Source organism: Macaca nemestrina, chromosome 7 (assembly GCF_043159975.1).
Source record: "Macaca nemestrina isolate mMacNem1 chromosome 7, mMacNem.hap1, whole genome shotgun sequence".
Lineage (NCBI taxonomy): Eukaryota > Metazoa > Chordata > Mammalia > Primates > Cercopithecidae > Macaca > Macaca nemestrina.
The window spans coordinates 138,360,654-138,372,735 of NC_092131.1; the positions used below are offsets into that span (position 1 = coordinate 138,360,654).

The window sequence follows — 12,082 nt, forward strand, 5'->3', positions numbered from 1 at the left end:
AGCTGGGCTGGGTTCCTGAATATTTCATAACAACCCAGCTGCCCCATCAAGATGCATTCCCATAAACAGTTCTTACGCAAATTCGTTTCAGAGAGGATGTAGGTAATCTTTTGAGTCGGGATTGAGATAGTTTGATTCTGTGAGTACTCTAAGACTTGGCTGAGTGCAAACAGCTCCTACGTTTGAGCAGACCAATTATTAAGCAATTTTCCTAACTCTGCTTCTGTAAGAGTCTCCCTATCACTTACTGAATACCCATTGTGTGGTGTGTGTGCGCGTTTTCCCCTCTCTCTCCCCCTCTTCAATCTCCCGGGAGGAACCATCTATCCTCCTGTCCTGAAGGGAGTTTCTCCTAGGTCTAGTGGGACCTTTGTATGGTAATTAAGATTTAAATACCTCGTTAGGAAACCTGCTGGGTTAAGGGAATTTTCAGTGGTTAATGTTAAATCTTTTTCTAACAGAATAGCCCCATACTTTGAGATTTTTGAGTTAGTAAGCTACCTTTTTGCTTTTTGATAGCTCTGAACTGGTGAGGTGTGCTCACAATGAGGTTTCTTCTAAAAGTTATTTTTCTACTTGTTAGCAAAGCAATTGCTGCTACAGATTGAATGCATTATTGGCTATCAGGGGTTACTGGGTTAAAGATTTTTGGTAGGAAGGCTACTGTTTGTTAGTGGTCTCAGTGCTTTCCAGCTACTCTCTTGTTTACACTGACAAGGTAGTATTGGAGTGTTATAGGGTCCCGGAGAAGACCTTCAATTATCAATTATAGGTTTTAAGTTTACCCTGGCTTTTAAAGGAATAGTACACTTTTCTTTACTTGTATATCTTTCTCCTTTGTAGACGCATTTTGGAAACACAGTGGAAGGACGTTTGTTGTCCTCCCTGCTGGATGATAGTTACGGGAAATTGCCATGCTTCAAGGTCTCCCTCGGCTCTAGCCTTTTGAATAGAAATTTGTATAGCACCAATTGCTCCAGGTTTTAATGTTGCAACTACAGGAGCAGTAAAGTTTTGTAGCTAATTCATCTTCTCGCCCATTAAGAGGAGAAAGAGGAGGTGGCCTTTCACTTAATTCAGCAGGTGGAGCTGATGGGCTAAAACATACTTTTTTCAGTTTCCCTTTCTTTTATTTCCTCTGGTTTCCTGTTCCTCACACTCAGAATCTGAATTTAGTTCTTTACACTCGTCCTCCTCTTCCTCATCTGAATCTGCCTCATCATCTGTTTGAAATGGCTCAAGAGCTGCTTTTATTAGTGCCCACACTGACCAAACCAAGATTGGAATTTTTGCTCCATCTTTATACTTTTTTTTTTTTTTTAATCTTGCCAATTCTCTCCCATTCATCCAACTCCATAGTCCCCTGTTCCGGGAACCATGGGCAAAACTACTGAACTGCACTAGAGTGAGTGATAACAAATTCTGAGTACGAACTTTCACTCCCCCCACTTCGTAATAAATGCCTTAAGAAATTTAAGCAGAATGACTGCTTTCACTTTGTTCTATTGTTACCCTGGTTCTTCCAAGTGCTCAGCTTTCCCCCGAGCTGCTTTTAGACTTCCTCGGGTGTCCTTTGATGTTGTATCCTCTGCTTTCACACGCTCTGGTGTTCCTTCACCGGGGTCTTTGTCACCCCACATTGGGCAGCCAGGAATGTGGGGGTGACAAAATCTGGCGGAGTCAAAGGATTGAGGAAAAAAAGACAGTTTGAGAGAGAAAGGTGGGACACCAAGGGGCTATTGCTATTGTGGAGGCTATGAAGGCCCTGAGCTCTGGGAGCCCACGGTATTTATTGGTAATCAAAGAAAGAAACAGGTGGTGAGAATGTGGAGGTCAAAAGGGCAGGCACATGGTCTACAACTGTGATGGTTTAGCATTTATATGGAACATGTTCTGCTACTTGAGATAATGGGAGTAGGAGCTTAGGCGCCTAGGAGGGCTAGAAGCAAGGAGCCAGCAAGTCTAGACACAGTTGAGAGGACATTATGCAAGCCCTGCCTCAGTTTCCCTCCCAACACTCAGCTTTTTCCCAACAATTAGTTGCAATATTTTTATGAAGAGATTCCCTTATTGACTGATTACTCTGCTACGGTTTATATAGGAAAAGCAGACTAAATGCTTGATTCTTTTCATCTGTTCTTTATTTACCGGTTTTCAATTTAATGAATTGTCCTCCTACCATCCTCCAAACTTGGCCAATTAACTTCATTTAAAAAATACCATGGGCTGGGCGCAGTGGCTCACACCTGTAATCCCAGCACTTTGGGAGGCCGAGGCGGGTGGATTACCTGAGGTCAGGAGTTTGAGACCAGCCTGGCCAATATGAAGAAACCTCGTCTCTATTAAAAATACAAAAAATTAGCCGGGTGGGGTGGCGGACGTCTGTAATCCCAGCTACTCAGGAGGCTGAGGCAGGAGAATTGCTTGAACCCGGGAGGCAGAGGTTGCAGGGAGTCGAGATCATGCCACTGTGCTCCAGCCTGGGCAACAAGAGTGAAACTGTGTCTCAAAAAAAAAATAAATGAATAAAATAAATCATTATGAACCCACAGATTTAAGCCTGTTTGAGTTTCAGCACATTGAATTATTATCTGCAGTGAAGGTCATATTGTTTCAATTTTGGCTATTAGTCTCTTCAGGGTAGTTCCTAAGTTATTTTATCATAAGCCTAATAATCTTTTATAGTCTCCTTGCTTTCTGATATGTTTCATTGTTTCTGGCTGATCTTACACATTTCTTGCCCCCAATCTGAAATCATCTAGTTAGTTTTCTGAAAAAAAGTCCTGGTTTCTTTTATTGGAAAATGATGCTTCAAGACCACAATCAGGGTGCTAGAAATGCTTACTGCTACTGAGTTGATCTTATTTCTAGGCTTTTATATTCATAGTGGACAGAGCTAGGATGTGTATACATGTGTATTTAAAGCTAAGATACCTAATGAGTTCATACTGATACTTTCAAATTCACAGCTATAGAATTTTTACTTAACCTTTACATTTATATCTTCTTCCTTTTAAACTAAGATTTCTGATTCCCATAGATACAAGGATGAGAATTAGAAAATGCCATTATTACTCATTTGTTTTAATTACATGTTATACACATATACACATAAACAGTCCTAAAATAAGACAAATAACTACTGCTGTATGGTTACCGAAAAAATTAATTTCTAAAGTATGCTTTCCCTGTTTTTTAGTAATTGCATTACATCTATATAGGGCATATAGTTATTACATACTCTCTGCATTTTTTTTTGTTTGTTTTTTTGAGACAGTCTTGCTCTGTTGCCCAGGCTGGAGTGTGCAGTGGTATGATCATAGCGCCCTGCAGCTTCTATCTCCTGGGCTCAAGTGATCTTCCGGCCTCAGCCTCCCAAGTAGCTGGGACTACAGGCATGTGCCATCACACCTGGCTAATTTTTTTTTTTACTTAAATTTTTAGTAGAGATGAGGTCTTGCTATGGTTGCCCAGACTGGTCTTAAACTCCTGAGCTCAAGCGATCCTTCTACCTTAGGCTCCCAAAATACTGGTATTATAGACATGAACCATGGCACCCAGCCTGTCTCTGTTTTAACCTTCATTTGGTATTAGTTCTACAAATGATTACATATTTAATGCTGAATACTAGTCTCTGTGTCAATGTCTATTCTTTTTGATATTTTGAGGGTCATTCTCTAGTAGATTTCTCAATAAAGAGTCATCAGAACAAGATTTCTGAGTTTTTGCATGTTGATAATTGCTGTGCTCTTTATTCTTGAATGTCAGTGTTGATAATATTCTTTAGTTCATCTTTTCTTTAGTTCACATTTTCTTTTCTTGTATATCTTAAATATGTTACTACATTCTCTTCTGGCATGAACTGTTACTGTCAAAGTCCAAAGGTAATCTGATTTTCTCTCCTATGTGAGCCACGCATATTTGCTGAGAAACCCAAAGAATTTTTTTTTCCCCTTTAAAGATCAGTAATTTTACTGTAGAATATGTCTTGATATTATTCATTCTGGGTTGATATTCTTAAGAGATGTGATAATTCAATATGTACTTTCAGATCTTTTTTATTTCAGGAAAATGTTCCAAAATTGCAGTTTGTTCTATTATTTTTATTCCTTTGGGTTCTGTTCTTCAGGGATTTCTATTATGTGCGTGTTGATCTTTGCCTGATTTTAATACTTGTCAGTTTTTCTTGAATACTTTGTCTTTTTAAATTTTTTAATTTCTAAAAATGCCTTTTGTCTTTCATTACTCTTAGGGCATTATCTACTGTATTTATTTACTTTTGGGTTTCTTCTAGTTTAGTCTTCAGTTCCAAAATGTTTTTTTTTTCTTTTATTTCTAATTCTTGAGTTATGTTACCTCATTTTTGAGGGTTTGTAATTCAGATTTGTTTTTCCTTTGTGTCTTTTTTTTTTTTTTTTTGAGATGGTGTCTCTGCTGCCCAGGCTGGAGTATAGTGGCATGATCTTGGCTCACTGCAACTTTATAATAACTTCATATGGGATTTGACCTCAATACTTTTTTGTTGCTTATTTCTATGTAGGATTAGTTTTCCTGAACTCTTAGAATGAGGTGGGATTTAAGATGGCTTTTTAAACTCCATAGACTCCCTCCCTCTGTTTTTTTTGTGTGTGTGTGTGTAATGTTAAAAAAAAAAAAATGGTTTTCCAGTTTGTTCCCCTTCCCAACTTTTGTCTTGGTATTCTCTTTCCTTTCCATCCTCCCTTTCTATTGTCCCTATCCTGTTCAATTTTTATTCTACTCTCAGTAGTTTTTCTCAGTGTAGGGGCTTTGTCCTGGAAAGGAATCCTGGTTGGCCAGTATCAAGAGGCGTGAGCCACCGCACTGGCCATGATAGACCTTTAGATGAACAATTCTGACCCTCTTGGCCCCACTATCCTTCTTTGTCTCCAGCAAAATTCCAGACCTTTTATTAGGGACTGGCAGCTGTCCTTGGATACTGTCCTCATGTTCACTGGAAAATATTTGTCTAACACACATATTATTCTGTTGTTTTGGATACTATTTAAAGTATCTGACCAAGAGGACCCTATCCTCCCCCATTTCATGTGCTGGCAAACTAATGTGTTAACTTCTTAAGTTTCTTTTATTGTTTTGCTTGATTCAGCAAAATCAAAAAAACTAAAAGGCAGAAAACAAATTGATAGTCACTGTAGTCAGTTAATATCTTTATTGTATTGAGTTCATACCAGTCAATTAAAAAATCTATTAAATTCTAATAAATAAATGAGCAGAAGTTCACGTCACAAAATGTAGTAAACAAATAGATGGAAAAACTTTAGTTTTGCTCACAATAAAGAAATGTGAAATTAAGATAAGGGCCTTTTCCTTTTTCCTCACTTACATTTGCAAAAAAATTTAAAAGCATAATACTCATAATGAGTATAGATCCAGTGAAATTGCTACTGGGATGGCCACCGTGGGTCCTATGCTTTTGGCAGGCAGCCTGGATTTTTAAAAAAGCTTATGAATGGCAACAGACTTTGCCATTATATTCTACAGAAATGGTAAATAAGCCATGATTTTTATTTTATATATTCAGATATATGTGTGAATGTTAATTGCTTTGTGCCTTCGCTGTTTTTAGAACAGCCTTCTTTTGTACATTACCAGTGACGTATTATAGCACCATTTTGGAATACAATTTGATATAGTATGTTTCAAGAATCATAGGATTCTTGTCTTTTTTTGAATATTGAGTCCCATTTCTGAGGTTCTCTACTAAGGAAGCAATAAAAAGTATAGTAACAACTATATCCTTAAAAATGGCCTATATAACAAATAAATAGACTGTAAAGACCCTATTAAAGGAAAGTGGAGCCAGGTATGATTATATGTGGGCCTGTAATCTCAGCTACTTGGGGGGCTGAGGTGGGAGGATTGCTTGAACCCAGGAGTTTGAGTTTAGTCTGTGTAAGATAGTGAGACCCCGCCTATTTAAAAAAAAAGTTGGGGGTGGGGAAGTGGTTGAGTACATTGTGATGTTTTTTACTAGATGGAATATTATCTATTCAATCATGAAGACTAGGTAGACGTGGATTTGCATGACTGTTTTGTGCAATTTGTCATTTTTATGTATCCAATGTGGTGACTGTGTTAAAGAATTTGTATATGAAAAACTCTGGAAGGACATATATTTAAAACGTAAAATTTATTGTATTAAGGTGTTAAGATTATCCATGGTGATTTTTTCTACTTTATTTCTTAAGCTTTGTTTTTCTACAGTGTTTTGTATGCAGTAATAAAATGTTTAGCTAAAAGATTGTGTGTCTCCCCTTTCCCACTTTTGCCACTTTATTAGTGTCTTTTAGTGGTTTATTCCATGTGAGTAAATAGTCTAGTTATCTTTATTTAATAGGTTCTTTGAGCATTTAAGAATGTTAGAAGGAAAGGCAACAGTAATTTCAGAGGATATATATTTAAAAATGCCCAGACCAAAACTGTCTTAACTATTGCGTATTTTAAATTTTTAATAGGTTTGCAGAATGGCTTCTGATTATTCGAGAACATGTGCTAGCCCAGATAGCATTCAGACTGGTGATGCTCCCATTGTCTCCGAAACCTGTGAGGTTTATGTTTGGGGGAGCAATAGCAGCCATCAGTTGGTAGAAGGTACACAGGAGAAAATACTGCAACCCAAACTGGCTCCTAGTTTCTCTGATGCACAGACCGTAAGTTTTCTAAATAGCTTACAAACTGGTAGATAATCTAGAGTATATTCATGTTTATTTGCATTAAATAATATTGAGTATTTTTTAAATGAGTGAAAATTATCGATGATTATTTCTGATCTATATGCTGCATTAGTTTTTATCATTTTAATAGAACAATACATTTTGGCCGGGCGCAGTGGCTTACGCCTGTAATCCCAGCCCTTTGGGAGGCTGAGGCAGGTGGATCATGAGGTCAGAAGTTCGAGACCAGCCTGGCCAATATGATGAAACCCCATCTCTACTGAAAATACAAAAATTAGCCAGGCATGGTGGCGCATGCCTGTAGTCCCAGCTAATCGGGAGGCTGAGGCAGAAGAATAGCTTGAACCTGGGAGGCGGAGGTTGCAGTGAACCGAGATCGCGCTACTGCACTCCAGCCTGGGTGACAGAGTGAGCCTCCGTCTCAAAAAATAAATAAATAAATAAATAAATAAAAATAAAAATACATTTTTATCCCCAGTATCCCTGACAGCATTTCCATTTCCAACTTTTGAATAACTAAATTGGTATCTCGATTTTTAAAAAGTGTTAAGAATAGCAACAGACTTTACCCTTATGTTCACCACAAATGGCAAATAAGAGTAAATAAAGGCCAGGTATGGTGGCTCACACCTGTAATCCCAGCACTTTGGGAGGCCGAGGTGGGTGGATCATTTGAGGTCATGAGTTTGAGACTAGCTTGACCAACATGGTGAAACCCTGTCTACTAAAAATACTTAACAAAAATTAGCCAGGTGTGATGGCGTGTGCCTGTAATCCCAGCTACTCGGCGGGACTGAGGCAGGAATTGCTTGAACCTGGTAAATGGAGGTTATAGTGAAACAAAATTGCACCACTGCACTCCACCCCAGGTGACAGAGGAAGACTCTGTCTCAAAAAAAAAAAAAAGTAAATAAAAACTGGAATTTCTTTTTGCTAGATTAGCCTTTCATTTTCTTATGATCACTTTTTTTTTTTTTACATTTATAGCCCAGCTAGAACTTTCTATTTGTTACTTTCATTAAAATGTATTTTTTTCAAATAGGTTTACAATACATTTTATATGGTTCTTGCCATAATGTACCCTAAGGAATTTATAGGAAGGAAAATTTTATGTCTTGCCATTCTCGGTTATAAGAGGATATTAAACATTTTACTTTGTTGTTTCATTCAATCATAATCTGGACAATAACCTGAAAAGAGAACATATAAATGAAGAATTTGAACTCAGCAACAAAGTCATGAGCATGAAAAGGCCATTCGTGTTCTCTTACATTTCTGTATATTCCTTAATCTCTCTCAAGAATCATGCCATATTCTGCTATAAGACTTCCTTTGAGGCTCTTTGATAAAACCAGCCTTAAATATTATACTTTGATACTCACAGAAGTGTTTTATATTTATGATTCTTTGTTTATAGATTGAAGCTGGACAGTACTGCACTTTTGTCATTTCTACGGATGGCTCTGTTAGAGCTTGCGGGAAAGGCAGCTATGGGAGACTGGGCCTTGGAGACTCCAATAATCAGTCAACTTTAAAAAAGTTAACATTCGAGCCTCACAGATCCATTAAAAAGGTTTCATCTTCTAAAGGATCTGATGGTCACACTTTAGCTTTTACGACAGAAGGAGAAGTCTTCAGCTGGGGAGATGGTGATTATGGGAAACTGGGGCATGGAAATAGTTCAACACAGAAATATCCCAAGCTTATTCAGGGACCTCTACAAGGAAAGGTATGTGCTTTCTTTTTGGTTATAAAAATAATTAGATGCATTGGTGTTGTAATTGACAATATTTTTCAGATTTTGATGTGGTCTTTCTGCTGTTGCCCGTTCAATCCTTTGGCTTAATCTTTTGTATATCTGCTTTATAATTTACAGAACACCTTTTTATATACATTATTGAATTTTAATTCTTATATTCTTATAATTAGTCTTGTAAGGTAGTTATCCCTATTTCACAGATAAGCAAACCGAGAGTCATTCATTTAACAAACATTTAGCACTTTTCAAGTGTCAGGCAGTATTTTAGGCATTAGATGTGTAGCAGTGAACAAGACAGGTGAGGTCTCTACTTTAATCCTTTAGTCTTCAGGATAGAGATAATAAGTTAACAAGCATGTGAAATAATTTCAGATAATATTAAAGAAAAAAATGAGCAATAAAGATTACCTTGGGCAGGATGTGGTATTAGGTAATGAGGTAGGTCAGAGAGCGCTTTTAAAAGAGGTGGCATCTTAATAGAGACCTGAATGGTGAGGCATTTAGAGTAGCTAAGTAATTGCCAAGGACCCACACAAATAATTGAAACCATTAGAAACTGAGCCCGTATCTTCTCTTTTTATTAATCTCCTCTCTCCTCCCCTCCTCTCTTTCTTTTCTTTCTTTTTTTTTTTTTTTTGACAGGATCTCACTTTGTCACCCAGGCTGGAGTGCAGTGGCGCTATCTCAGCCCACTGCATCCTTGATTTCCTGGGGCTCAGGTGGTCCTCCCAACTCAGCTTCCTGAGTCGCTGGGACTATAGACATGTGCCACCATGCCTGACTAATTTTCATATTTTTTAAAAGAAACGGGGTTTTGCCATGTTGCCCAGGCTGAACTCGAACTCCTGAGCTCAAGCAGTCTGCCTGCCTCGGCCTGCCAAAGTGCTGGGATTACAGGCATGTATTTCAGCACTTACTTGAACGCTTAGCCAGTCATCCTTGTCCTGAGCATAGCCTCCACAACTGTACATGGAAATTCCTGGATGGGTTTGAATATTAGTATCTGTGAAGTCCCTGTGTACAGGATCAAATATGGACTATATGTTTTAACGTGCATGCTCATCGTATTTACTTGTGTGCAATGCAGGTAGTTGTTTGTGTGTCAGCTGGATACAGACATAGTGCTGCCGTCACGGAGGATGGGGAATTATACACATGGGGTGAAGGAGACTTTGGAAGATTAGGTAAGATTTTTTAAAAATGGAAGTTATTCTTCCAGAAAAATAGAAATGATTAAGTTACTGAGAAGCCATGAGAGTAGATTTACTAGGCCAAAGACTGTCATTTATTTTGTTAGTTTAAGCTCAGAGGAAGATAATTTTATATAGGTAAGACTAAGACCTAGATTTTAGTGCTGATATTTAAGATGTAATTAAATCTAGCAAGCATTTACTGAGTGTGCCCTATTACGACCAGACACTGTAGGGTTTCTGGGATAAAACATTACCATCATGATCCTGAAGTTTATAATCTAGTAGGTAATGAAAACAAGTCAACATGAGCATGAAACAGGACAACATAAGGTAAGTGGCTGTGAGGAGAGCATGAAAAGAATATTCTAATGGTTCACTGAAGTGACTATGACCCAGTTTAGGAGCAGCTTGGAAGATTGAGAAGATGTTAGAAATGATTCTCTTTTTCATATTGCATTGCATTTTTAAAAAATCTCAATTCTATTTTAAAGTTATAACATTTATTCTACTTGTGAAGTCAAGGCCTAGAGAAAAAGAGTTAACATTGTTTCTTTGTTGTTGTGTATGTTTTATCCAAGGTCATGGTGACAGCAATAGTCGAAACATTCCAACATTAGTAAAAGACATTAGCAATGTAGGAGAGGTTTCTTGTGGCAGTTCACATACTATTGCTCTGTCTAAAGATGGGAGAACTGTATGGTCTTTTGGAGGAGGAGACAATGGTATGTAAAAAATTATTTATCAGTAGCTTTGGCTTTTTTCTTGAGTTTAAAAAAAATTTATTTTTCAGTTATATATGCCTAGTGTAGAAAGACTCAAATACAGATGAGCAGAAATTAAAAAATGAACTGAGCTTTCACAAATGTTACTTTAACCATTGTTAACATTTTGGAAATAGACTTCTAAATAAATATACATGTATACAAGTATTTACATATATTTCTACTTAGATGTCTTTTAAAAAACCAAAGTATAGCTATATGTGTATATTTTATATAAGTTTACATACGTTTTGACATATATATGTTTTACTCTAATAGTTTTTTTTTTTGAGACAGGGTCTTGCTTTGTTACTCAGGCTAGAGTGCAGTAATGCAAACCTGGCTCACTGCAGCCTCAACCTCCTGAGCCCAAGAGATCCTCCTGCCTCCGCCGCGCCAAGTAGCTGAGACTACAGGCACGCACCACCATGCCTGACTAATTTTTATATTTTTTTTAGAGACAGGATTTTGCTTTATTGCCCAGGCTGGCCTCGAACTTCGGGGCTCAAGTGATCTGCCAGATTTGGTCTTCCAAAGTGCTTGTATTATAGGCGTGAACCTTTGTGCCCGGCATGAGTATCTTTTTTATATCAACAGGCATGACTCTGAATCATTCTTTTAAGTGGCTCAAAGTGTTCTTTTATTTGATGGTGGCACAATTTATAAAACCAGTTTCTTATTGTTGAGTATCTAGATGGTTTTAATTTTTTTCAGTATTAACAACAACACAATGAATGACTAAATCTTTGTCTACTTTAGTCACTCCTACGAGCATTGTGAATGCTTACTTCCCCAAAGTCTTCAACAACAGCATGTATCTAATTTAATTAAATAATTTCAATAGTGAAAATGATATTTAATTTATACTTTTTTAATTCCTGGTGTGGTTGGATTTGTAGATTGTTGGACGTTTGTTTTTCTTCTTTAATGATTTGTCAGGTTTTCAATTTCATGAGCTATTGATTCTTTTTAAAAGTTTATGAAAAATTATATACATGTACATTCTTATATCATACCTGTATATTATGTCAGCAAATTCGAAGTTAGAAATATAGCCATTAAAGGGGGAGAAAGACAGAAAAATAGTTTTCTGTTTCTTTTAAAGTGATTTTAAATTGCTTGATTTTAGTTGCTTGAAATTAAGATATAAAAGGCTATCAGTGGATGTTTGTTAACTTTCTTGTAATAAAAATGCTCATTTGTTAGCATCCTCAGCTATCAGAAACATAGCTTTTCATATCTGTCAGGTTAGTGATGGAAACATTAGAGCACTTTATCAACTTTGGTAGTGTTAAAAAGAGTAGAGATTCTTTAAAACAAGTAAATTATTTAATGTGTTTGTTTTTATAGGTAAACTTGGTCACGGTGATACCAACAGAGTGTATAAACCTAAAGTTATTGAAGCTTTACAAGGAATGTTCATTCGCAAAGTTTGTGCTGGGAGCCAGTCTTCACTTGCTTTGACATCAACAGGGCAGGTAGGACTAAGGGATGAGTATAAAAGACTTAGAGTATTTCAAAGGATGAGGTGACTAAAAAGTAATAATTGTATTTAAATTTTAAAGTTCAAATAAATACATTTTTAGGCAACATGCTGAAATGAAGTATTTTCTTCTGTTTGAGGTAGAGTATCTGAGAAGGAACCAGGTTTTCTAA

At 36.9% G+C, this 12,082-nt stretch overlaps 1 protein-coding gene and 1 long non-coding RNA gene across 12 annotated transcripts in view; one reads left to right on the top strand and one right to left on the bottom strand.

Annotated features, from left to right (window-relative positions):
* Positions 1-12,082, top strand: part of LOC105488799 (HECT and RLD domain containing E3 ubiquitin protein ligase family member 1) — a 223,402-nt gene that overhangs the window by 75,721 nt on the left and 135,599 nt on the right. For all 11 annotated transcript variants that reach the window (XM_011753240.3, XM_011753230.3, XM_011753281.3 and 8 more), the window contains exons 4-8: positions 6,495-6,689; positions 8,131-8,442; positions 9,560-9,656; positions 10,244-10,387; positions 11,777-11,904. In XM_011753240.3, the coding sequence (XP_011751542.2) occupies positions 6,495-6,689; positions 8,131-8,442; positions 9,560-9,656; positions 10,244-10,387; positions 11,777-11,904 (876 nt within the window). The remainder of the gene's footprint in view (positions 1-6,494; positions 6,690-8,130; positions 8,443-9,559; positions 9,657-10,243; positions 10,388-11,776; positions 11,905-12,082) is intronic.
* LOC139364454 (uncharacterized) overlaps positions 1-12,082 on the bottom strand; it is a 114,714-nt gene that overhangs the window by 42,337 nt on the left and 60,295 nt on the right. The window lies entirely within an intron of this gene.